Source organism: Staurois parvus, unplaced genomic scaffold (genome assembly GCF_062004578.1).
Source record: "Staurois parvus isolate SC_StPar_1 unplaced genomic scaffold, SC_StPar_1.0 ptg000132l, whole genome shotgun sequence".
Taxonomy (NCBI): domain Eukaryota; kingdom Metazoa; phylum Chordata; class Amphibia; order Anura; family Ranidae; genus Staurois; species Staurois parvus.
Window position 1 is genome coordinate 1,958,778 of NW_028317928.1, and position 27,953 is coordinate 1,986,730.

Here is a 27,953-nt window from a genome sequence, read left to right on the forward strand (position 1 = left end):
TAACAGGTTCCACTGCTTTAGGAGTGCCTCCCACAAGAATTTGTGGCCATTTAACCAAATGAGCAATTGTGCGTTCAGGTATTGATGTTGGAATATGGCTTGCACTTGGTATTTAAATTCATCGTAAAGGTGTTCAGTAGGGGTAAGGTCTGTCCTCTGTGCAGGTTACCCGTTTCTCCTCACCAAACTAGTCATCAAACCATGTCGATTTGCATCCATTTATGTACAGGGGTGCTGTTTGGTTATGATTAAGCACGAGATCATGTGAAACGCGTTAACAGGTCCTGTATTCATGTCCTAGTGTTTTGTGTGTCCTATGGATCAATAAATAAACACAATATTCATCAATCCTCCGGTGTGCGGCTGACCCTTCTTCCTATTGCAGGGGTGCTGTCTTGCTGGAACAGAATAGGACCTCCACCAAACTGTTGGCACAAGGTTGGAAGTGCACAATTGTTTAGATGTTTTTATGCTGCAGCATTATCAGTACCTTTCAATGAAAAGATCAGGTGTCCACATGACTTTGGCCATATGGTAGATGTGATGGTCAGTTTGCCAGTATATAACTTGTATGGTGTACATCAACATTTCATTCATAGGATATTTTCAAGATTTTCAAAACCTTTCCCACACTCAAGCAACTGGTTTCTCAGTTGTGTGAATTCTCTCATGAGCCACAAAAACCGATCTCTGTCTAAAGCATTTCCCACACGTGGAGCACGAATATGGCTTTACCCCTGTGTGAGTTCTCTGGTGCTGCACAAGTGCCGACTTGTGAATGAAACACTTCTCGCATTCGGAACATGGAAATGGTCTATCACCAGTGTGGCTTTTTTGATGTCTCCTGAGACTGCTTCTGTCAGCAAAACACTTCTCACACTCGGAACATGGGAAAGGCTTCTCCCCAGTGTGACTCATCTGGTGCCTTGTGAGTCTGTCCTTCACAGGAAAACCCTTCCCACATTCCGGACAGGAAAATGGCCTCTCCCCCGTGTGAATTTTTCTGTGAGAAATAAGATACCATTTATGGGAGAAACATTTACCACATTCGGGACAAGAATACGGCTTTTCTCTTGTGTGAACCACTTCATGCCGAACAAGGGTGGATTTATCCGAAAAACATTTCCCACATTCAAAGCAGGAATAGGGCTTCTCCCCCGTGTGAACTCTTTCATGCGTGATAAGCGTTGACCGTTGCTTAAAACATCTACCACATTCAGAACATGAAAATGGCTTCTCCCCTGTGTGAACTCTTTCGTGTGTGATAAGAGTTGACCTCTGTTTAAAGCATTTTCCGCATTCGACACATCGGTACTGCTTCTTCCAAGTACGACGCTTCTGGGTTGGGTTGCCTTCTGCTCTCTTGGTAGATCGTTTAACAGACTCCAAATGCATTAATATTTTATTCCCTTCGAGAGCTGTGTGATGAGTGACGGGACTTGGGGTGATCCCCCCATATGTAAAGGTATTGGATGACAGCTCTACACTGTGAGATGCTGGATGGACATTTGGGGTAATTAAATTTTCTTCTGAAGAATCAGAGGTGGCTTCATCCTCTTGCGTTTCATCATCAGGTGAGTCAACTGGTTTTTGCTCCATGTCAAACCTAATGTAGCGTCCGTCTGAAAGAAACAAGCCATAGAGGAGCAATAGGACTCACTGAACTGATTTTCAGGAATGAAAAATTGCATGACCCAACATGGAATATATAATTTTTCTAGTCCAAGAAAAAAGTTTGTTTTAAAGAATGTGTAAACCCAGCATTTCATATACCTGATATGTGCCTGCTGTACCATGTACTTCTATGAAAAAGTATCCTGCTCTTTTTGTGTTGCTTCCTTTATGCAAAATCCCTGGTGTTCCTGCCAGTCCCTCTGCTTTCCTATTAAAAACTGACAACACTAGTCATGAGAGCACAGAGTCAGTTTTCTGGTTGTGCTGAGTACCCAGCCTGCTCTCCTCCAATGATTAGACTTGTGCTGATAACCCCCCACTATTGCACAGCCATTCACAGGGAAGATCAGTTTCTACTGTTTCTCCTCCCCCCACCTCTCTAAGATCCTTATGCAGCAGAGAACAGATTATGTGATCACTTAAAAAAAGGGGGGGGGGAGTAAGGTTTTTATAATGTTTTTCTATGTATGCATAAACATTTGGCCTTTCATTTCTATTTCAAACTGCATGGATGGTTTTTAAAGATGAGGGTTTATATATACTTTAAGTTTGCTTGCTACAATTCTTCAAATAAGAGCTAAAGCATTATATCTGAACACAGGGCAATCAGTTAAATACACACATTAAATACATATAATGGGGCTGTTTTACTTTGCACAGGATTTTTTTTCTGTCCTACCAGTTGAGATTTGCACAGTTCTACCCTACAGCACAGTCACTTTGTTGCAGTTAAGAATACAGGGGTGTCATCCACTCCACCATCCAGCTGACTTGGCAGTGAATAAACAGCAGCTCACTAATCAGGACATATTTTTTCTTACTCTGCCCTCTCTCCCTATCAGCATCTTCCTTGTTAGCATATTTAACACTTGATTGGCTCCTGGACTTGCTCTCCTTCTTCCAGCTAAATAATGACACTGAATTCCTTGTGTATTTATTGTTTATTACTCACCTGTGTTGATCTCTACAGGAATTTCCTCCTCCTTGCATCGCTCCTCATCATTCAAATAGGACTCTTCCTCCTCTTTAATCCTCACACATCCTTCTTCCTCCTCCTCAGCTTTTATGTCTCTCTGATTTGCTCCGGTGTCTGTTAATAAAGATGAGAGTGAAGCCCCCTGTACTGAGATGTATGAGAGACCCCAGAGAGTGTATGTGGGGGGAGACTGGTCACGTCTCAATGACATGATGTGAGGAGAAGAGACGGAATCTAATAGAGGCTGATGGCTCCTGACCCCCCCACTGGGCACATACTGTCCCCCCATTACTGTCTACTGACAGAGGAGGGGGGAGACGAAGAGATTGTTGTAGTGACTGAACAAGAAGGATCTGGGACTCTTCTCTGGATTTAGTGTTTATTACTCACCTGACAACAGTATGTTCCAGCTCCAGGGATCAATTGCCAAAGGAAAGCCAGGGGAATCAGGATCAAAGTGGCCTATGGATAGCGTATCGGAGATGCAGCCCTCCTCAGATAGGGAAACCAACAACTGGAAAAGAGCAAACAGGAGGCGCAAACCCCTGCGTTCCACACGCTCCACGGACATGACCTGAAGTGCGTCAGCGTCTGATGTCACAACCGGGGCTGGCGGTAGAGGCCGCAGTGCCCGGCCAGATACTGCTTTATCTGGCCAGATGCACCGCGCTTCCCCCGAGGCCAACCATGGGAGGATAGCTGCAAGGTGGTCTCTCGTGCAGCACCAATACTCAGGGGAAGAAAGAAGATAATGATGTATAATTGCACAAACGATATCACACTGACAGTCGGACATGCTGCCATTGTTATGGCCATCTCTACCTTCTTACAAAGTTTTACATACATGCTATGTTTGTGAGTATGTTTTCGTTCTTTTTCACTTTCAAATAAACCTTGGATAATGCACTAGGGGTTTGCGCCTCCTGTTTGCTCTTTTATTACTCACCTGGGCTGATCTCTGGAGGGATCTCCTCCTTACATGGATGTTCACCCATCCCATACAACTCTTCTGCTTCTTGTTTCACTACAGCTTTAATGGCAATCATATTTTCATCCTGGACAATAAAAAAAAAATACGTAGGCTACTATATATTGCCTGGGATGGCCCTGTATAATATTTTGGGTAAATATATTAAGACAACATGCAGATCAGATTAAATAAAATACATTAGTTAACTATTTAACAAGACTCCTGGTGCCATCTACCTGATCCTCCTGAGGGATCTCCTGATGTTCCTGTGTGGAGTCCCGGGAATACAGAGGATGGGGACATCTCTCTGGTGGGTTCTCATTGCTGGATGCATCTGTAGTAAACACACACACTGACTGAATACATTGTTTCTTAGTCTTTATATTAGAGGATGTGTGTATGGTGAATCCTCTTACCCGGTGATACGAGGGGTGGCCAGTTCTCCATCATTACATCCTTCTATGGGTCCTTGTGTCTTTCTAAACTCCAAATTCTCTAGATCAGAAAATAAGGGTGATTTGTAAAATTATAATAACACAGATATAGCACAAAGTGTTACCTCCAAACACACAAAGAAACAGTGTGGACATTGTATACTGCTTTTCCATGATATCCTGTACCCATGGGGACACTTACATGTGCCTGGGTGACACCTCTCCATATACCCAAGGCATTTTTGATGCCAAATAAAAAAAAAAATGGAACCTACATTTAGTCTCCATCAGCATCCTCGGAGCTTTCTGAGAGCACCTTGTCCTGGACATAATCCTTTCTCGTGGTGCAGACACCTTTCTCAGGTGAAGATCATGCATTTGTGGTTGAAAGGAAGAATAAAGATAATACGATAGGATAATGATGGATATGGTGAAAAGTGGTGAGTTCTGGCGTGTTCGGATCCTAGTTTCAATCCATCTAAGCAAGCCTACCAGGAAGCTGTCACTGTACTGGGCCAACCATCTGCCACCAGGGCATTCCCCACCCTGCAGCCGCATGTATACAAAGGATATGTATTTGTGTGGCTGTGGGGTGGAGAATGCCCTGGATGCTTATGACCGGCCCCCTGGCATGATAGTGCTGGTGGTTGGCACCAGCGCTGTCCCATGGAGTCCTTAGACTTGGACGGCCAAACAGAATGCAAGAAGAATGAATGGAAGCTAAATAATATTTAAAGCCTGGTACACACTACTAGTTTTCTTTTTTAGTTCAACCCAGCAGTCTAAATGAAAAAAACCTGACAGTTCAGGTAGAGCCACTGTACTAACTATTCAATGTTAGTACAGCGATCTCCCGCGCTGTGCTATTGTGTTCTGACAGGGGGGCCGGTCCCATCCACCAGAACACCTTGGTCAGTGCTCTCAGCCATCACTGAGCCGATTGGCAGACCTTGTTCGGTCATGCCCCTTTGACAGAAACTGGCCAAAATGGCCGGCTTCTGTCAGACCAGCTGTCGTACACATGGGTTGAATGTCGGCTGGTTTCTATTGAACCAACCAATGCTGCCAGACATTCGGCCCAAGTGTACTAGGCTTAAAGCTGATGAAAATGCCACTAAAGTGAAATCATTTCTTTGCTCTCCATGTCAGAGGTTCAGATTAAGGGCTCCTTCACACTAGCAGTTGGGGGATGGTAAAACCCAGTGGTTGAGCCGAAGAAGAGAGAGAGCGCGAAGAAAGAAGAAAGAGAGAGAGAGGAGAGAGAGAGAGAGAAAGTGACTCCCGTAGGAGCAGCAGGATTACTGTCCAGGTCTTCCCAAACTTCTGCCCCACAGCCAGGCAAACAACAGGCTCATTCGTTCTTTCTTCAAAGACCAGTCTAGGGGATGTTGTTTTTAAATTTTTGAAGAACTTGGATAGGGTTGAGGGAAGTGGCGAGATACTCCAAAGATAAGAACTATGTAGAAATTGAGGACTTGATCTTCCTTTTAGAACAAGCTATAATAAAGTCCGGGCTTGAAATGAACAATAGACTTCAGGTTAAAGCGGAACTCCACCCAAAAGGGGAAGTTCCACTTGTTGGCATCCTTCCCCCCTCCACTGCCTAATTTGGCACTTTTTTGGGGCGTGGGAACTGGGTATCTGGTTTTGACAGGTATCCACTCCCACTTCCCGCTGAATTCGCAGTGGCGATCTCGGGCCCCTCCTCCTTACCCCCGAAACCTTCTGGGACACATCACAAGTTGCAGAAGACTGCGGGACCAATCACAAAGCACAGCTGATGTGCAGTAAGAAACCAGCCGTGAAGCTGTGAGGCTTCCTGGCCAGTTCCCCTTAGTTAAGATGCTGGTGACTGCACCCGAAGCCGATTAGGAAATTGGACTAGGTACAGACATCACCAGATACCTGGACAGGTAAGTGACCTTATAGTAAATGTCAGCAGCTACAGTATTTGTAGCTGCTGACTTAATTTTTTTTGAGAGACCAGAACTTTAAGTAATAGTTGAGCCACAAGAGCAAGTCCCTTTTAATAGTAGATTATCTGAACAAAGCTTTTCAGGACACCAGCCAGTGTCCCCTTTAACAGGCCCACAGATGACTATAAGGCACAGAGGGGTAGTTAGAACACAAGGTCCCCAAGATCTCTCAGTGTCTGTACTCACAAGGCCCCATTTTGGGGATGTTAAAATTGTTGTTAGTTGCAGAACTGTCTTTACCTTTAAATCGATTTGGTGTAGCAGGAGGTGGACCCAGTGTTGATTAGGAGGAACAGCTGTTGCTGGTGGTTAAAACCAACACTTTGTACATGGGTCCACTGGATAATGAAAAAGCGCTGTCTTTAGCGCGAAACGCGTTTACCTGCCAGTCCCCCCACTGTATTTCCACTGTCTTTATTGGTTTTATCTTGGTTCAATAAAGTGGATTGTTTGGAGTGCAGCCGATTGGACGTCCATTGTTCTCATCCCTTTTAATAGTAGATTATCTGAACAGAGCTCTTCAGGACACCAGCTAGTGTCCCCTTTAACAGACCCACAGATGACTATAAAGGCACAGAGGGGTAGTTAGAACACAAGGTTCCCAAGATCTCTCAGTGTCTGTACTCACAAGGCCCCATTTTGGGGATGTTAAAATTGTTGTTAGTTGCAGAACTGTCTTTACCTTTAAATCGGTTTGGTGTAGCAAGAGGTGGACCCAGTGCTGATTAGGAGGAACAGCTGTTGCTGTTGCTAGTGCTTAAACCCAACACTTTGTACATGGGTCGACTGGGTGATGAATAAGCGCTCTCTTTAGTGTGAAACGCGTTTACCTGTCAGTCCCCCCACTGTATTTCCACTGTCTGTATTGGTTTGATTTTGGTTCAATAGAGTGGATTGTTTGGAGTGCAGCCGATCGGACGTCCAGCCAGTGTCCCCTTTAACAAACCCACAGATGACTATAAGGCACAGAGGGGTAGTTAGAACACAAGGTCCCCTTGCTCTCAGACGCTCCCGCGTCACTTCCGGTTCCGGTCTGCATCACTTCTGGTCGCCACAGAGCCTAAACTGGCGCGTTTCGTCACTTCCGACTTATTCATAGAGTATGGCCGTGCTGTGTGGCATCACACCTTTATAGTGTGTTCCATTAGTTAACCGAAGATTCTAATTGGTGAATAGTAATGATCCCTCCTGCTTATTGATGTAGGAGCGTCTGAGAGCAAGGGCCGGCGGTGGTGAGAGCACTGTTCGGTCTTTTCTCTCTGGCATATTAGAGATATAAACATCTTTTGGGCTTGATTCTTTGTGGGGTTTCCGTTTTTTATCTTCTATGTGATATATGACTGGATTATTGTAGGGAATCTTCTTTTAACCCTGGAGATCGGGAACGGTCATTATAGAAGCCCAGTACTGCAACCTTAGGGGAGACCCTGTCCCTGAAGAAATATATACCTAAGCTCAATACGCCAACCATAAGAGTGGGATGCAATACATTTTGGTGAGTGCACACCTGAGAGGGGGGCACCACACAGATTTATATTTTGTTTTTGGCACAATTATTCACGTGGTGATTATTGGATGATCGAAGTGAGTTGTTTTGATTCATTCTATATGATTTTTTTCACGTGGTGATCACAGGAATGGACTGAATTATTTGAACTTCTATATATATTTTTTGTTTGATATTTTTTTATTACATTTTATTAATTAATATTGATGTATGCTCTGCAAACATTTTTTGCTTGAAATTTTTTTTTGTATGTGTTTAATAATTCAATGTGGCAGCAGGATATTCTTGACATAATTGCATGAGTGATTTATATATTTTTTAGCACAATTTTCACATTAATTGAGGGTTTTTATGTTATTGGGAATATATATATATACACACACACACGCACACACACACACGTAGATGTTCTTCTCAGATGCTTGGACAACACAAAGTGCTGTGCGGGGATTTGTGTGAATGAAAGGTCAGATTTCAATGTCCATTTCAAAAGTCTATATATAATTTATTTTTGATAATAAGGTCACAACCAGTAGAAAAGAAAGAAGCCAAAAGCCAACACGTTTCAGGGGCCTAAAAATCCCCCTTCATCAGGGCTAAGACTTGGTTGCCAGGGTTCCAATATGGACTGTGGTATAACCACTCGAAAGGAGAAAACAAGAAGACACGTGTGAAAGGGATTTTCCTTTAATGACCCCTGGCAGGTTTCGGCCCACGTTGGATCCAAGAGACTACTCTCTACAAGGAAGACATTTTCACGCACACACAAAGCCTTCCAGACAGCAATCTGAAACTTTATTCATAGATTCTTCTTCTCATATTGTAACAAAGAAAACCATAGAATAGGATTTCACTGGATACTTGTCAGGGCTGTGAACGTGAACAATTTAGATTTCTCAGACCTTGAATCAGTTACAAGTAACCAACACTTATTTTCCCATGGAGCAGAAGTAATTGACTTTTAACTATATCATGGCAGAAACAGGTGCTGTTAGTACAAAGAAATAATTGGTTAGTTTTCATGCCTTGAGCAGAACTAGATTTGAAAAAATACATGGGTGCAGGTCTATAGCACGTACATATAGCTGGCATGCACATCTATACATTTAATTATCTAGACAAAATATAAAATAGAAATAGAATGGAGGACGAGGAACATACATTTCCCTTCAACATGGAGCTTAGTGGCTATGCAATGGTGTTCCCGATGCCGGTGATTTAAATCCGACTGGCTCCTGACACTGGGAATTCTATTGCCGGGCCATTGACTGCCACATACTTTCTTGGTTTCCCATTTTTGAGATATCCTTCCGGGAGGTTATATCACAGTCCATACTGGAACTCTAACAACCAAGTCTGAGCCCTGATGAAGGGCAATTTTTTTAGCCCGTGAAACAGGTTTTATATTTCGTTATATCACTTGATTGTCAAGAATAACGTATAAGGACCTTTGAAATGGTCATCGTATGCTTGGTCCTTCACGTTCACACAAAACCCCTCTCAAGTTGGGTAAGTCCCGCTCCTGTAGGACCCCCCACTTTGTGTTGTCTGAACATCCAAGTTACATTTGAGAAGAACAACCACAAACCTGCATCTTAAGATAGCCGATCATCAAGCCCAGAACCTCTACTTACTTTTAAAGCGGAACTAAACCCATGGATTTAACAGTTTAAAAAAACAGTTACATTCAAGGCATGCCAGTAGTGCTAACTGTCACATTTGCTTGTGCTATCAACCGAACTGTTAAACCATCAAATGTCCGGTGTCATATGTGTAGCACCATGGCAACGGCAGATCAAACAGAGGCCAAGATGGCATCTTCCTTGGCTGTAAAGGAGAGGAGGGATTCGTTCTATGGCATTCCAAAAAAGCAAAAACTATGCATAGCAGACCTCACAGTAATAAATCAAGATGACTGAAAAAGATTACCATATAATTCAATTATAAAATGTGTGACCACTATAAGCTGATTCATGGGAGGAAGGGAACTTATATCGTTATGTCAGTCTAAAAGACATGGTTTGTGGCTTTCCAATAAAATCTCCATCTCACCATCTAATATTCTACACCAGGGGTCTCCAAACTTTCTTTCAAAGGGCCAGTTTACTGTACTTCAGACTTTAGGGGGCCAGACTGTGGTCAGTGGGGGGTAGAATATGTCCCAGGCCCAACATCAGTGAGAATAAACATGGCCTCAGAGTTGGTGGTCAGTAAAAGAAAGAGTATTGCCCCATCATTGATGTCAGTGGAAGAAATAGTGCACCATTGTTGGTGTCAGTGGGAGGAATAGTGCCCCATCATTGTTATTAGTGGAAGGAACAGTAACCCATCATTGGTGTCAGAGGGAGGAATAGTGCCCCATCATTGGTATTAGTGGAAGGAACAGTGACCCATCATTGGTGTCAGTGGAAGAAACAGTGCACCATTGTAGGTGTCAGTGGGAGGAATATTGCTCCATCATTGGTAGTACTGGAAGGAACAGTAACCAATCATTGGTGTCAGTGGAAAAAATAGTGCACCATTGTTGGTGTCAATGGGAGGAATAGTGCCTTGTATCATTTATAGGAGTAGTGCCCTAAAGGCTGGAAAATGGCCCTCAGGCCACAGTTTGGAGACTTCTGTTCCACACCATCAGAGGACTTGCAGGAAGATGAGGATTTGTGGAGGTGACATGATCCCCTCATCCAGTCCACACACAGTGCTGGGACCCCCTTCTCTCATAATTATAAGAAATTATTATTATTACCTATTCATTACTGGGCACACACTCTCCAGCCTCACACCCCCAGCAGAAGGATTCTTGAGCTGAAATTCCTCCTCCTCCTTCCATCTCTGGTCTACAAGAAAATGGCCGCTGTCCGCACTGTCACTGAGAACACTTCCTGCTGTTACAAGGCACACGGCCGCCCTCTAGTGGTGGCTCTGGCTCTACAAAGCTTGTCCAATCACAGTAATCGGAGTCCCTATGGCAACTAGGAAGCGCAGAGTCATGTTGAAACGCACACAGCTGATGTTTGCGAGCCACAGGGCGGAAGTGGAAGGGGTTTTAGGGTTTAAGACCACTATGGTTACTATTACTGCTGATAAGAATAATCATAAAACCATTAACCCCTTGCCCTTCTGAGGATTTCCCCCCCCCCTTCCTGAACAGGCCTTTTTTTGCGTTACGGCGCTGCCTTACTTTGACAATTGCACGGCCATGCAACACTGCACCCAAATGAAATTTACGTAATTTTTTTCCCCATGTATTGAGCTTTCTTTCTGTGGTATTTGATCGCCAGTGCAGTTTTAGTTTTTTGCACTATGAAAAAAAGTGACAATTTTTAGAAAAAAACAAAACAATATTTTTTACTTTTTCCTATTTAACATGTCCAGTAAAAAAAAATTAAAAAATCTAATTTCATCATAAATTTAGGGCAAATTGTATTTTGCTTCATGTCTTTGCTAAAAAAAAACCCAAGACGTGTAAAGTAATTGGTTAACATGACATTTATAGCATTTACTAATGGCGGTATATATACTGGGATTTTGATTTTTTTTTACTTTTATTAGTAATGGAGGCAATCAGCGACTTATAGTGGGACTGCGACAGGCATCCTGACACTGGGGGGGAACTGACTTGGTGTCACTGACATCCCCAGTGACACCAATACAGTGATCAGTAATGTTTGGTGATCAAAGGGTCAAGGCTGTCAATCACAGACTGTGTGCTGGAGATCCCTCCCCTGTCAGCTTTTTATCTCTTGGTGTCAGGAAAACTTGTCAGAGGTGACTCATGCCGATTGCAGAGGAAGGAGGCAGCAGACAAAAATGACACTTAGTGCTCTGGATTGAGACAAGCACACACTATAGAAGGATATGCTTTGTTCATATTTCATGTCTGCGGTTTACAACTACTTTAATATCACTAAAGGTTACCTAGGGTTTGAATAGAAACATATAACTTGTAAGATTACTTTAAATGACATCATATGCAGATGAAAGTCCCCCCCTTTGATCTATGAATAAACCAGAAAAGTAACAATGGACCATTGTAATTCTTCTTGACTCTGCAGACACTGTACTATGAGTCTCGGAATAAGCCCTGGGTTCACACTGGTGCGTTGCGGAATTCACAGCGTTTTCAGTGCGAATTCTGCACCGCATCAGAATTGCACCCCGTTCATGTGAACCGCTGCGGGTGTGTGTGTTAGCAACACCCCGAAAGTGGTCCACAAAACACGGTGCGATGTGCAGAATCGGATCGCATAGGTGATCCGCTTCTAGTGCAGACCGAAAAAAGGACCATGCACGTTTTTGGTGCAGGTGCGGTGCGATTAGAGCCATACAAAATGTTTGACTGCAATCGCACCGCACACAAATCGCATTCGATTGGCACAGGAATGCGGTGCAGTTCCTGTGTGAAATACATGCGATATACCGCACCGCATATATGTGACCCAGGGCTGAAGGTCGGTTCACACTATAGAAACGCAGTCCAGATGCGTTCCTGCATGCACGTTGATGCATCTTGTGCATTTTTTTAATGTGTTCTGGTTCATTTTTCTTCCTCTCTTTTTCTTCAAATATGGAAAATAATTTTTTAAATAGGGATGGGTTCCAGTGCATTTTTGGTGCATTCTGGTGCACTTTTGATGCATTTTACTGTGTTCCAGTACAGTTCTGTGCAGAAAAATTGCACCCTGTTCCACTTTTTCCTGCATGTGAACTATGACACTGCCAACCATCTAACCTACTTTCTGTGATTTTTGGATGCATAAAAAAGCACCTGAAACACATGGAGTGTGAACTGGCCCTAAAATAAAAAAAAAACAACTCTCGCCTTTCATTTATACAGTCAGGAATTGCTAGCATATGTGGCTGTAGGGGAGGAGAAGGGGCTGATTGTACTACATACAGCTCATGGCTTATATGAATAATGGCTAAAAAGTAAACATACCACTAAAAAAGCCCAGAGAGGTGTGTGAAGGTGTTGGCAGGCATATTGTAACCGGGCTTTTTTGTGGCATTGGTGCAGTATAGGCTTCTTTCTGGCAACTCGGTCATGCAGCTCATTTTTGTTCAAGTATCAACGTATTGTGCTCATTCAAAACAACCACACTGTCTTTACTCAGAGCATCCTGTACTTCTTCTGAGGTTACCTATGGGGTTTTGTTTGTATCCTGAACAATTCTTCTGGCAGTTGTGGCTACAATCTTTCTTGGTCTACCTAACCTTGGCTTGGTCTCAAGATATCCCTGAATTTTCCACTTATTAAAATGTGATTGAACAGTACTGATTGGCATATTCAAGGCTTTGCATATCTTTTTAAATCCCTTTTTATCTTTATAAAGTTCCATTACCTTGTTCTTTTGACAGTTCTTTTCTGCTCCCCATGGCTCAGTATCTAGCCTGCTCAGTGCATCCACACTAGAGCTAACAAACCCATTGCCTATTTATATACACAGACACTAATTGCAATTCAAAAAGCATCAGATGAGGGAAATTAACATTTAATTGCCATTTTAACCCCTGTGTTGCCTTGTGTGTCTGTACCAAGGCCAAACATTCCAGGGGGAGGGTAAACTTTTGATCCGGGCCATTTGGGTGATTTCTGTTATTTTCATTATGATTTAAAAAGGGAGCCAAACAACTACAGTGAAGGAAATGCGTATTTGATTCCCTGCTGATTTTGAATGTTTGCCCACTCACAAAGAAATGATCAGTCTAAAAATCGAATGGTAGGTGTATTGTAACTCAGACAGAATAGCAACAAAAATACAAAAGAAATGCATGTCTAACAAATGATGCACTGGTTTGCATGTTCTTGAAGGAAATAAGTATTTGATCCCCTATCATTCAGCAGGATTTCTGGCTACCAGGTGTCTTTCATACAGGTAACAAGCTGAGATTAGAAGCAGTCTCTTAAAGGGAGTGCTGCTAATCTCATTTTGTTACCTGTATAAAAGACACCTGTCCACAGGAGCAATCAAACAATCAGATTCCAAACTCTCTACCATGGCAAAGACCAAAGAGCTGTCCAAGGATGTCAGGGACAAGATTGTAGACCTACACAAGGCTGGACTGGGCTACCAAACTATCGCCAAGCAGCTTGGTAAGAAGGTGACAACAGTTGGCGCAATCATTCGCAAATGGAAGAAACACAAAACAACTGTCAGTCTCCCAAGGTCTGGTGCACCATGCAAGATCTCACCTCGTGGAGTGTCAATGATCATGAGAACAGTGAGGAATCATCCCAGAACTACACGTGAGGATCTTGTCAATGATCTCCAGGCAGCTGGGACCACAGTCATCAATAAAACAATTGGTAACACACTACGCCGACAAAGATTGAAATCCTGCAGTGCCAGCAAGGTTCCTCTGCTCAGGAAAGCACATGTCCAGACCCGTCTGAAGTTTGCCACTGAACATCTGAATGATGCAGAGGAGGACTGGTTGGAAGTGTTGTGGTCAGATGAGACCAAAATCGAGCTCTTTGGCATCAACTCAACTCGCCGTGTTTGGAGGAGGAGGAGGAATGCTGCCTATGACCCCAAGAACACCATCCCAACTGTCAAACATGGTGGTGGAAACATTCTGCTTTGGGGGTGTTTTTCTCCTAAGGGGACAGGACAACTGCACTGCATCAAAGGGACGATGGACGGGGCAACGTACCGTCAAATCTTGGGTGAGAACCTTCTTCCCTCAGCCAGGGCATTGAAAATGGGTCGTGGATGGGTGTTCCAGCATGAAAATGACCCAAAACACATGGCCAAGGCAACAAAGGAGGGGCTCAAAAAGAAGCACTTTAAGGTCCTGGAGTGGCCTAGCCAGTCTCCAGACCTTAATCCGATTGAAAATCTGTGGAGGGAGCTGAAAGTTCGAGTTTCCAAACGTCAGCCACCAAACCTTAATGACTTGGAGAGGATCTGCCAAGAGGAGTGGGCCAAAATTCCTCCTGAGATGTGTGCAAACCTGGTGGCCAACTCCAGGAAACATCTGACCTCTGTGATTGCCAACAAGGGATTTGCCACCAAGTACTAAGTCATGTTTTGTGAAGGGGATCAAATACTTATTTCCCTCATGAACATGCAGATCAGTCATCATTTGTTAGACATGCATTTCTGCTGAATTTGTTGTTGATATTCTGTCTCTCAGTGTTACAATACACCGAACATTCGATTTTTAGACCGATCATTTCTTTGTGCGTGGGCAAACAATCAAAATCAGCAGGGGATCAAATAAGCATTTCCTTCACTGTATGTGATAATAAATGGATTCATATGCTCACTATCCTTAAATAAAAGACAGGTTTTCGGCGAGATCAGTCATATCTTCAATATCAATGCCAACATTTCATGATTTCTGCCAGGGGAGGCAAACCTTTAGTCGAACTTTAGCCTTCCCTGCAGTTTTGCTGAAATGGCTAACATTGATTTCACTGCACATTGTGAGCGTTTCACAATGTGCATTCGAAAATGCAGCAAGTCAGATGGTAGTGGCCTAATTTCCAGGCTGAAGGATGTCCAGCGTCATTTAATTCTTTCCGCCCTAGCCTTACTGTCTTGCAAATGCAGCCTGCCTAGGAATGCCCATTCCTCTAGAAAAGGGGTCTCCAAACATTTCAAACAAAGGGCCAGTATACTGTCCTTCAAACTCTAGGAGGGCCACATTTTGACCAGTAGGGGTAGAGTCCCGGGCCCAACATCAGTGAAAATAAACATGGGGTACTAATCATACCATTAATAGTCATTGTTGGTATTAATGGGAGGAATAATGCCCCATCATTGGTATCACTGTAAGAAATAGTGTCCCACTGTTGGTGTCAGTGGGAGGAATAGTACCTCATATCATTGGGAGGAATAGTGCCCCAAGGGCCGGATAAAAGCTAGCAAAGGGCCACACCCGGTCGTCAGGCCACAGTTTGGAGACCCCTGCTCTAGACTGATACCCTCCCATCAAGGTATTTTGATATTTGCATACAGTAACTCCTCCCAAGTGCCAGCCCACTGCTTACAACTGGGCTTTTTACAGCAGTACTGAGACTGGGTGCTGTGATGTTTTCAGCACTCTGCTGGCACCTCCCACTAGGTATGATCTGCCCACATTGCATAGAGAAGCACAGAAAACCACTGATGACATCACAGGATGTAAAATAATGTATGTAATAGAAAGGTTTTATTAAAAAAAAGTCCATTAGCATGTTAAAATGCTACTAAACCCAGAAACCTGCATTCCCTATATAGTACTCAGAACATGGAAATGCAATTACTGTAGTAAATATAAATTGCTAAATACCTTTTCTCATCAGCAGTATATAGCAGTCTTGTGCCCTTGTAGGTGTTTTCATTCTCCTCTGACTGTCCTATGAGGCTGCATGACCCCTGACCCTCTGGACAGTGCTGATTGGCCCTGCGCTGATCACATGCACCCTCTGAAAGAAATTTTTTTTTTCTGGCAATACACACTAAACTGAGCTTGTGCATAGTGACTCCTAGGGCTCTGTACTATCAGCAGATGGGTTGGAGACAGTAGAAGGGGAGGATCACAGAAGTCAGGATAAAACAGCCTTTTTACATAATGCAGAGGACTAACCCCTTAGGTTCCACTGTGAGCATAACAAGCATGCTTTACTGCATATACAGACTGATTGTACTGTTGTGGGTTTAGTAACACTTTAATGATGAAGGAAAGAAGGAAACAGGGAAGGCAAACTATAAACAACTTTTCTTTTTTTTTGACATAGTTGCACAAGAACCAAACATTGGTGCGTGATTCTTGCCACGTTCCAGAGGTTTAGGAGCTTCAATGTGTACAGGGCAACTTTGTCTATTCCATCGATTTAATTTACCTTTTATTTTATTGTACAAATTATGCCTTTACTTACACAGACATTCATTATTTTGCCTTTTAATTTAAAAAGTGACATATATACATACATAAACTATATTGCCAAAAGTATTGGGCCGCCTGCCTTTCCATGCACATGAGCTTTAATGGCCCCCCCAGTCTTAGTCCGTAGGGTTCAATATTGAGTTGGCCCCACCCTTTGCAGCTATAACAACTTCAACTCTTCTGGGAAGGCCATCCACAAGGTTTAGGAGGGTGTCTATGGGAAGGTTGGACCATTCTTCCAGAAGCACATTTGTCAGGTCAGGCACTGATGTTGGGGGAGGAGGCCTGGCTCGCAATCTCCGCTCTAATTCATCCCAAAGGTGTTCTATGGGGTTGAGGTCAGGACTCTGTGCAGGTCAGTCAAGTTCCTCCACCCCAAACTGGCTCCTCCATGTCTTTATGGACCTTGCTTTGTGCACTGGTGCGCAGTCATGTTGGAACAGGAAGGGGCCATCCCCAAACTCTTCCCACAAAGTTGGGAGCATGAAATTGTCCAAAATGTCTTGGTATGCTGATGCCTTAAGAGTTCCCTTCACTGGAACTAGGGGGCCAAGTCCAACCCCTGAAAAACAGTCCCACACCATAATCCCCCCTCCACCAAACTTTACACTTGGTACAATGCAGTCAGGCAAGTACCGTTCTCCTAGCCACCACCAAACCCAGACACGTCTATCGAATTGCCAGAGAAGTGTGATTTTGTCACTTCAGAGAACGCATCTCCACTGCTCTAGAGTCCAGTAGCGGCGTGCTTTACACCACGGCATCCGACGCTTTGTAGTGCACTTGGTGATGGAAGGCTTGGATGCAGCTGTTCGGCCATGGAAACCCATTCCATGAAGCTCTCTACGCACTGTTGTTGGGCTCATCTGAAGGCCACATGAAGTTTGGAGGTCTTTAGCTATTGACCCTGCAGACAGTTAGCGACTTCTGCGCACTGTGCGCTTCAGCATGCGCTGACCCCGCTCTGTCATGTGACGTGGCCTACCACTTGGTGGCTGAGTTGCTGTTGTTCCCAGTCGCTTCCACTTTGTTATAATCCCACTAACAGTTTTGCGTGGAATATTTAGTGGCCAGGAAATGTCACGGATGGACTTATTGCACAGGTGGCACCTATCACGGGACCACGCTTGGAGTCACTGAGCTCCTGAGAGTAACCCATATATATATTTCACCAAACAGATAAATGGTTGAGACCAACCATGCCTTAATTTGATATACTTAGAGCTGTGGTTGATTGAACTGGTGAGGTCCCATGTCAGAGTCCCATGCCCATGGAAATTAGTTTCTTCATCTTGGGGCCCGTCACCTGTTTCCTGACACTTCTTCCAGGCCACACCCCAGAGGACCCTCTTTTCCCTTTACTTTTCTTAGCTTTTTTCTTTCCTATTCTAGTTACAAGAAGTTTGTATCCTTAGGACAGGTAGGCACAAACTGTGGAAACCAAACCCTACAGTCCATTTTGTGAGTGAGCAAGAGAAGGTGGCTATGTTCCTATATACAGTAGGACCTCAGAGAACGAGCGTAGCCATCCTCTCAGCAGCAAAAAAGAGGAATTTTGAGATTTGGAGGAGGCTGAGAGCAAGAGTAGGGACTTTTTTGAGTTAAGAATACATATTGTAGAATATATTTTTTTCTTTTTAGACCATAGTTTTGTGTCGCTTTAAACCACTTTATTATAGTCAGCCATTGCCTATACTGCAATCATGAACCCGTGCTTTTTCGAGAGTAGTAGGCCAGTCTTATAGTAGGGCAGTCTTATTCAGAACTCTTGATATGGTTGTCTTGTGCACCTTGACTCCGGTCTCAGTCACTGTCCTCTGTAGCTCCTTCAAAGTGATAGATGGTGTCTTAGTGGCTTCCCTCACAAGCCGTGTTCTTGTTTGTTCTGACAGTTTTGAGGGACGACCTTTTCTAGGCAGCGTCTCAGTGGTCTGATGGACCTTCCATTTCTTTATGATGGAACGGACGGTACACACTGGAACATGCAGACACTTGGATATTGCTTTGTACCCTCTTCCTGCAGTATGCAATTCTATTACTTTATCTCTCAGTTCTCTGGAATGTTCCTTACGTTTCCTTTTCACAGCTACAAGAAAATTGTGTTCTTGTCAGGCAATTGTTTTGATATATATATTATTTAAACATGTATTTAAAAAAATTAACTTTAGCAAACAAATGGTTTTAAAATATCAGCATAAGGAATATTACTTACATTTATTCCAAAGTGACCCTTGTTCTGATGCCTCTTTCCTCTGCCCCTGCATCGGTAATCATGGCTGGATCTAGGGGGGTGCTGGGGTGGGTTCCCCCCCCCCCCAGATTTAAGTTGTGCCCCCCCCCCCCCCAGACTGCTGGGCTCCTCCCCCCATCCCCACACTCAGAGCTGAGACAAGGGAAAGGGAGCCTGGAGCAGTTAAGTCCAGAAAGTGACAAGAGAGAGCAAGGAAGTTCGGTGCTGCTCCATATAGCTGATGACACAGGACCGCTCCGACCATCGGGCTGTACACAATTTCATTACCCGCCCCTATCTCCTCCAAGGAAATGTGGGTAGGTGGCGGGAAATGAAACTGTGTACAGCCAGATGGTTGGAGTGATCCTGTGTCATCAGCTATATGGAGCAGCATTGTTCTGACAGGAGGAGGGGGCAGAGCACTGCACAGCCCGAACGTCAGGACTGTAAGTTGGGAGGATGGGGGTGGGGGAGCTTACAGGCAAATTGCACATAATGAAGGGGGAGGTGTGGGAGGAAACAGTCTTTTGTGCTTGGAATGAGAGGGGCTATTTGTGCTAGAAAGGGCAATGGTGGTTGGGGGGGGGATTTCTGCTAGAAGGAATTGGAGGATTTGAGCCAGGAGGGGGCTTGGGGAGAATTTTTGTGCCTATTTGAGCTAAGAGGGAGTGGGGGATTTGGGCTAAATTTGAGCGGGAGATTTGTGTTAAGAGGGGGCGGGAAATTTGGGCTAAGAGGGGGTGGGCGATTTGGGCTAAGAGGGGGCGGGGGATTTGGACTACGAGGGGGCGGGGGATTTGGACTACGAGGGGGCGGGGGATATGGGCTACAAGGGGGCGGGGGATATGGGCTAAGAGGGGGCGGGGGATTTGGGCTAAGAGGGGCCAGGGGACTTGGGCTAAGAGGGGGCAGGGGACTTGGGCTAAGAGGGGGCGGAGGATTTGGGCTAAGAGGGGAAGAGGATTTGGGCTAAGAGGGGGCAGGGGATTTGGGCTATGAGAAGGCGGAGATTTGGGCACAGAGGGGTGGAGGATTTGGAAAGGGAGAGGATCTGTGCTGGGAAGGGTACCTTGGCACAGGGTTGTGCTAGAAGTAGAAATTTAGGGGAATTTGTCATAGGGAGGGGATTGGAGGATGGAGATTTTGGGAGGCAGGTGGATTTGTGCTAGAAGGGGGGATCAGGGGGAGATTTGTGCTACAGAAGGGAGATAGGATAGATTTGTGCTAGAAGGGGGGATTGAAAAGATTTGAGCTACGGGGGAAGGGGGGGGGGATTAGCATGGGGATTTGTGTTAAATGCGGGGATTTGTACTAGAAAGGAGGATTGGGGAGGTTTGGGCTAGGAGGAAGGATAGGGGGATTTATGTTAAGAAGGAGAACTTTGGGATGATTTGTGCTTGGATGGGAAATTTGAGGGGAAAGTGGATGTGTACATGGAGGGGTGATTTGCTGGGTAAGGGAGATTTGTGCTAGGAGGGGGGAACTGGGTGCTTTGGAGGTGGGTTTGGGGGGCAAAGATTTGTGCTGGAAAGGGGGTTTACACTGGAAGGAGGGGGAATTTTTGCATTGCTGTTTGGGGAGAATTTTGTCTTGCAGACAGAAGTTATGCTTAGGGGGAGCGTGCAGATTAGTGCTTTTTTATTTAGGGGGAGGGATTTATGCTGAGACAGGATTCTCACACATGGGGGGGCTTAGTTTGTCATGTTTGCCCTGGGAGCTAGATGGCCTTGTCCTGGTACCACGCACAGGGCAGTCAATAGATCTCCTCCTCCCTACACAGCACATAGCTGAGGTCAGATTCCCTTGCAGACACAGCCTCAATCTGCAGTGTATGGCTGCTATGTTGCACTTTTGACCCTGTCCTCTTCTCTTCTGACCTGTCCTCTACCCTGTTGACCTTCTGTACCCTGCCCTGATGACCCCTGTCCTCCATCCTGCTGACCCCCGTACACTGCTCTTCTGACCCCTGTCCTCTGTCCCCTTTTCTCTGCCCTACTGACCCCCTTTTTTCTGCCCTACTGCCCTGTCTTTGCCCTGATAACCCCTTCCACCCTGCTGACCCGTTATCTCGTCTGTTGACCCCTGTCCTTTGCCCTGCTGACTCCTAGCTTCTGCCCTACTGACTCTTGTACATTCCCCTGCTGACCTCCCATTCTCTGCCTGCTGACCCCTATCCTGTACCCTACTAAATCCCTGTATACTGCCCCACTGACTCTTATACACTTCCCTGCTGACCTCCAGTTCTCTGCCCTGCTGACCCCTATTTTGTGCCCTACTGACTGCCTGTACACTGCCCTAAGGACTCTTGTACACTTTCCTGCTGACCTCTCATCCTCTGTCCTGCTGACTCCTGTATACTGCCTTGATAACCCGTTGTAAACTGCCCTACAAACTGCTTTCTCTATCTCTCTGCCCTGCTGGCCCCCTGTACACTGCCCTACTGACTTCTATACACGGCCCTGTTGACCTTACATCCTCTGCCCCCCTGATATTTTTTACTGCACGCCCACATTAGACAGACTAGATCTGGCCCTGTCGGTAATCTTCTAGTGCTGCATCGGTTACCAGAGCCGAGGGGCCTGTTATATGCACTCATTAAACAGTGACTATGCATGCCCTTTCCACCCTTCTTGTCCATTTATAGAAGCCGTTCTATAAGTTATACGAATGAAAAACATTCCATGAATGGAGGAGGTGGATGTTTCATTCATCTGCCAGTCCTCCATTCATAGACTGCTTTTTAGTCATAGAAGCTATAGTACGGCTTCTACGAATGAAGGGGGGAAGCGGAAAGGGCATAGTTGAAAGAGATAATTAAACCAACAGAGGGGGGAAAACTGTAAAGTGGATGGGATACCCAAATCTGTGGCTCATCAGATTCCACCTGTTGGTGAAATATCACTTTTGGGCGGACTAACTCTTTAATAAGGGTTCATTCACATACCGCAAGCACCTCGCAACAGCGTGCAAAGCACACAATTGCAGCTCGCTGGTGCAGGGTTTAAGGAGTTAAAACAGGCAGTGAGGAGGTGATACAGCACCTCCTCCCCACCTGTCAAATACTCTCTGAAGAGCGATCATTCAAGGAGCAAAGCACCTGTGAATGAGCCCTTAGAGGCACATTTGGCCTTTGACTCAGCCCAACGGGAAACACTTTGTCCCCATTAGTGGGTGTGGGGAGAAAAACAGATTATTCTAGTGATTAAACAAAGATGGTTACCTACCTCTGGTGATCTCTGGAGGAATTTCCACCTCCACACACTCATCACCCCTCACAAACAACTCATTGTTTCTCACGTACATCTTAATGTCCACCACTATCATCAGGTAGAGAATGAGTCTTTTTGAATACAATAAGTAAGAAGTGTTGCAGAATGATATTGCTAATCTCAGATAGTATAATGTGCTATAATTTTTGTAGCACTACTCTCTTGAGAGCCGCTGGATTTTTGGGTCCCGCTAAGCCCTGCACACCTAGGTATGTCCTAGATTGTAAGCTCTCCAGGCCGTCTATTTCCTCTTGTACCAAATTGTATTGTAACTGTAACTTGATTGTACCTTCATTTTGTAAAGCGCAAACTATTGCCACTATATAAATCCTGTATAATAATAATAATAACATGCATTTTCCACACTTTTTTGCAGCATCAGTAAAACAGTCCTTGAGCTTGATTTGTTGTTTTATTTAAGTTAGTTGGGTATTGCACCTGACTGCCCTCTCCCTTTTGTGGTCCAAGAGGTGTAGAAGGACTGTCCCTTTCCTGTAGCATAGTAGGTTGCAGTTGCCTTCAGGTCTTATTCTGGGCTGGCTCCTTCCCTACTCTCCTCCGAAGTGGAGAGCCTTCTGTCTACTCCAGCCTGTAGGTAGGCCCCCCCTCCCAGGCTCCACGCTCCAGCACCTCCCTTCAGTCCATCTTCCACCTGACTTCAACAACTCCCCTGCTGCTCAGGCTCTCTCACATTTAAGGGTTGTCCTAGACACCATGCCAGGCCTCCTGCCTGGGGATTGGCCTGGTTCCCTTAAACATGCAAATCCAGGCCTCCTCCCCTCTTCTAGAAAGTTCCAGCAGTCTCTAGAAGGTTGGGAGGGCTCCGGAAGCCCTGACTTGAACCTCCCAGCCTGTCCAGAGGTGACCTCACTACCTCACTCCCAGGCTGACTCATCCCAGGCTTCTAACAATCCTCTGTCTCACAGTAAAAATCCTAGCTACCTAGAGGACGCTACATAATTTTTATCATTTAGAATGAAAATCTGATTACCAATAAAGTTGAAATAACAGAAGAGCCATCTGTGAGGGGTGATGAGCCATGTAAGGAAGAACTCCATGAAGAGATCATTATGGGTAATAAACACTATTCATATAAAAATTATTTGTAATAAACACTTTATATATAATAATCTATAAAATATTTGATAGATAATTTCTGCTTCCTCTATAATCTTCACGTCCTTTTTCCTCCTCCTTAGCTTGGACAACTTTGATGTTCATGGGGTTTGTGAATAATCATGAAGCCCCCCTGCACTGAGATGTATGAGAGACCCCAGAGAGTGTGTGTGTGTGGGGGGAGACTGGTCACGTCTCTTGGCTGGTAACACATAATGACATAATGTGAGGAGAGCCAGAATCTAAAGGTTTGTCTTCATGGGTGTCTAATGTTTATTACTACCAGTGGGATGAAGGCAAAACGCTTCCCATAAATAGTGCAAAAATTGCTCGTTGCAATGAAGTAGATACAATGGTTGATACAGTAGTAGTAGTTACAAATCAGATACGATGGTTGTGGCTGAACAAGGAAACTGGGACCCATTTCAGCATTAGTTTATTACTCACCTATGTTGATATCTGGAGGAATTTCCTCATCCATACATGGGTCACCCATCAAACACATCTCATCTGCCTTCTCTTTATTCTTCACATGTCCTTCCTCCTCCTCCTCCTTAGATTTGATATCTCTCTGAGTCTCTCTGGTGCCTCCGGGATCTGTGAATAAAGATGAAAGTGAAGCCCCCTGTACTGATATGTATGAAAGACCCCAGAAAGTGCGTGTGGAGGGGGAGACTGGTCATGTCTCTTGGCTGGTAACACACAATGCCATGATGTGAGGAGGAGAGCCGGAGTCCAAATGATTATCTTCATGGGTGTCTAATGTTTATGACTACCAGTGGGATGAAGGCAGAACGCTTCCCATAAAAAGTGCAAAAAATGCTCTTCTTGCAATGAAGTAGATAACAATGGTTGATACAGTAGTAGTAGATACAAATCAGATACGATGGTTGTGGCTGAGCAAGGAAACTGTAACCCATTTCAGCATCAGAGTTTATTACTCACCTGTGCTGGTATCTGGAGGAATCTCCTCATCCATACATGGATCACCCATCAAATACATCTCATCTGCTTCCTCTTTAATCCTCACATGTCCTTCCTCCTCCTCAGATTTGAACGCTCTCTGAGTATCTCTGGTGTCTCCAGCGTCTGTGAATAAAGATGAGAGTGAAGCCCTCTGTACTGAGATGTATGAGAGACCCCAGAGAGTGTGTGTGGGGGGAGACTGGTCACGTCTCTTGGCTGGTAACACACAATGACATGATGTGAGGGGGAGAGACAGAATCTAAAGGTTTGTCTTCATGAGTGTCTTACGTTTATGACTACAAGTGGGACGCAGGCAGAACGCTTCCCATAAAAAGTGAAAAAAATGCTCTTCTTGCAATGAAGTAGATACAATGGTTGATAAAGTAGTAGTAGATATGATGGTTGTGGCTGAACAAGGAAACTGGGACCCTTTTCAGCATTAGAGTTTATTACTCACCTGTGCTGATATCTGCAGGAATCTCCTCATCCATACATGGATCACCCATCAAATACATCTCACCTGCTTCCTTTTTAATCCTCACATGTTCTTCTTCCTCCTCCTCAAATTTGACATCTCTCTCAGTGTCTCTGGTCTCTGTGAATAAAGATGAGAGTGAAGCCCCCTGTACTGAGATGTATGAGAGACCCCATGCAGTGTGTATGCAAGGAGATTGGTCATGTCTTATGGCTGGTAACATACAATGACAAGATATGAGGGGAAGTTGGAGTCTAACAAAGGCTGATGGCTCCTGACCCCTCACTGGGCACATACTGTCCCCCCATTACTGTCTACTGACAGAGGAGGGGGGAGAAGAAGAGATTGTTGTAGTGACTAAGGAGGATCTGGGACTCTTCTCTGGATTTAGTGTTTATTCCTCACCTGGGCTGATCTCTGGAGGGATCTCCTCCTCCTTACATGGCTCAAAGCCGGAGTCTAATAGAGGCTGATGGCTCCTGACCCCCCCACTGGGCACATACTGTCCCCCCATTACTGTCTACTGATGGAGGAGGGGGGAGAAGAAGAGATTGTTGTAGTGACTGAACAAGGAGGATCTGGGACTCTTCTCTGGATTTAGTGTTTATTACTCACCTGTGCTGATCTCTGGAATGGCCTCCTCCTTACACCGGTCATCACCGCTCACAGATAGCTCTTCTGGTTCCTTTTTTACTTCAACTTTAATGATAATCATATTTTCATCCTAAGTAAAAAAAAAAAAAATAGGAGAAAGTGGGAGACTGAAGGGTGTTGTAGAGCACTGTGGGAGATTCCAGGGCAGTGTGGGACATTGTAGGACAGGGTTTCTCAACCAGGGTTCCCTGAAACCCTAGGGTTCCTCCAGAGGTTTCCAGGGGTTCCTTGAGCAACGAGCAATATTCACCTCTCAGATAGGTTCCCGCTGACACCATTGATATATTTAGCTATCTATAAGGGGGTAATTCTTCTCAATGACCACAAGTGTAAGGAACATTGTTCCTACTGACCATCACAGGAATGTATCATGAGCTGTAGATACAGTAATTTTTAGCAGGGGTTCTCCGAGATCAAAAAGTCATTTTAAGGGTTTTTCTGTGTTGAAAAGGCTGAGAAAGGCTGCTGTAGGAGATTAGGGACACTTTGGAAAGATGGGGGCTCTGTAGAAGACTATGAAACACTGGAAGGGATTGAGGGGCACTGTGGGAGGTTGGAAGAGGGAGGCCATGGCCAGATGGTTTAGAACCATTGATATGTACTGTATTATTATCTGTTATTCAAATGACCCACACTCAAGCTACCTGATCTTCCTGAGGAATCTCGTGATCTTCCTGTGTGGAATCCCAGGAATACAGAGGACGAGGACAACTCTCTGGGGTATTTCTGTTACTGGATCCATGGTTACTGGATTATGTAACAAATGAGAAAGAACCAGATCCCATCTACCTGATCCTCCTGAGGGATTTCCTGATGTTCCTGTGTGGAGTTCCGGGAATACAGAGGATGGGGACATCTCTCTGGTGGGTTCCCATTACTGGATCCATCTGTAGGAAACACACACACTGACTGAATACATTGTTTCTATGTCTTTATATCAGAGGATGTGTGTATCTAGGAGGATCCTCAATACTCTTACCCGGTGATGTGAGCAACATCCGGTTCTCCATCATAACACCCTTATGTCCTTCTAAATACTCTCCAATGTATCTCCAAATCCGTACTTAGAATACCAGCTGCTTCATAATGTTTAAACTGCAATTGACCTATAAAGTGAAATCACTGTCAAGTCAATAACGAACGTGAAAACTTATATCGCATTTCTAAAACATCTGCCTAAGACCACGCAGCAATCGCGAGGTCGACGCTCTTCATGGAAGACTTCAGATACCAGTGGGATGTTGGGTGTGCATGTACCATCCACCTGCTCTTCGGTCTTTATATTTCCTGACGACACCAGAAACTTGTGTTGTGAAAAAAAAAAAGCCGGCTGTGAGACACTCCGCTGCATTACTAAAGTGGAAAAATAGAAATAGTTCCAAGAGACGATTCTTCTTGGGAGATTTCAGAAGTGGCTAAGACAGTAGACTTGTCTGACGGAGAATGGCTAGATCGGGGCACTGTCATCCCATGTCTATTGCTACACCTGAGTAGAATCAGGCATTGGAGATATTTTGGAAAAAGAAAATGGAGCTTTTTAATACAGGAATCCCTTTCAAATTCCTAACCACTTAGGTAGTCGTGTATGAAATACAGCCCCGGCACCATCACCCTAGAGGAGTGGACCATCCAATGTTCTCCACATCAGAGGAGTTGCAGGAAGATGAGGCTAAATGGTTAGCACTTCCGCCTGGCAATACTCGGGTCATTGGTTCAAATACCAACCACAGCACCACCTGCCTGGAGTTTGCATGTTCTTCCTGTTCCTGTGTGGGTTTCCTCCAGGTATTCTGGTTTCCTCCCACATGCCAAAGACATGCTGGTAAGTGAATTGGCTCCTGTCTAAATTGGCCCTAGTATGTGTATGTATGAATGTAAGTTAGGGACCTTAGACTGTATGCCCCTTGAGGGTTAGGGACTGATTTGAATGTACTATATATATATATATGTATGTAAAGTGCTGTGTAAATTGATGGCGCTATATGCACTGATCACTGCATTGGTGTCACTGGGGTGTCAGTGACACCAAGTCAGTACCTGTAATAAATAAATGAGTGGAGGTGACATGATCCCCACACACAGTGCTGGGACCCCCTTCTCTCATAATAAGATCATTATTATTACCTCCTTCTCTCTAGGCAGACACTCTTCAGCATTACACCCCTTCAGAAGGATTCCTGAGCAAAAACTACCTCTCCTCCTCTGGTCTACAAAATGGCCGCTGATCCTTCCTGGACATTTCTTCCTCTTACACGGCAGACGATCGCCCTCTAGTGGCGGCTCTAGCTTCACACTGGAAGTAATGGTTCTATGTCGATGCACTGTCACTATGGCAACAAGGAAGCGGCTGGTCTGTGGAACGCATGGAGCGGAAGTGGGAGCAGAATAATGACAGGTGACAGAGCTGAGTAAAGGCTCATTTACACTTGCTTTGATTTCAACACACATTAAGGTGCCTACCGCTTCAGCGTGCTTTTTTGATGTGTTTTTGATGCTTCAGTGATGCTTTTTTTGACACTTTAATGAAGTTTGGCAAGTGCTCTGTGTGTGTGTGATTTTCTATTTGTTTTAAATAGGCCCAGTAGTACCCCAGCTGAGGAGTACCCCCAGCCAGCAGACAGATCCCCCGCTCATTAGTACCCCTGTTCAGATCCCCCCGCTCATTGGTACCCTTGTTCTGCAGATCCCCAGCTCGTTGGTACCCTTGTTCAGCAGATCCCCCGCTCATTATTATTATACAGTATTTATAAAGCGCCAATAGTTCGCTCAGCGCTGTACATTACAAAGGGGGACAGAACATATGACAGAACAATACCAATACAATGCAAAACA

At 44.7% G+C, this 27,953-nt stretch overlaps 1 protein-coding gene across 1 annotated transcript; it reads right to left on the minus strand.

Moving 5' to 3' along the window:
* Positions 1-204: 204 nt before the first annotated feature.
* LOC149466137 (uncharacterized) lies at positions 205-27,381 on the minus strand. The gene is made up of 13 exons (XM_089672700.1): positions 27,246-27,381; positions 26,101-26,227; positions 25,911-26,008; positions 25,083-25,191; positions 24,450-24,587; positions 23,972-24,115; positions 23,474-23,623; positions 18,154-18,497; positions 4,037-4,079; positions 3,857-3,954; positions 3,597-3,705; positions 2,627-2,764; positions 205-1,622 (listed from the first exon to the last, which is right to left on the minus strand). Exons 2-13 carry the CDS (start codon positions 26,132-26,134, stop codon positions 634-636), a joined length of 2,394 nt encoding a protein of 797 aa, XP_089528826.1. The 5' UTR covers positions 26,135-26,227; positions 27,246-27,381; the 3' UTR covers positions 205-633.
* Between the last annotated feature and the right edge of the window lie 572 nt (positions 27,382-27,953).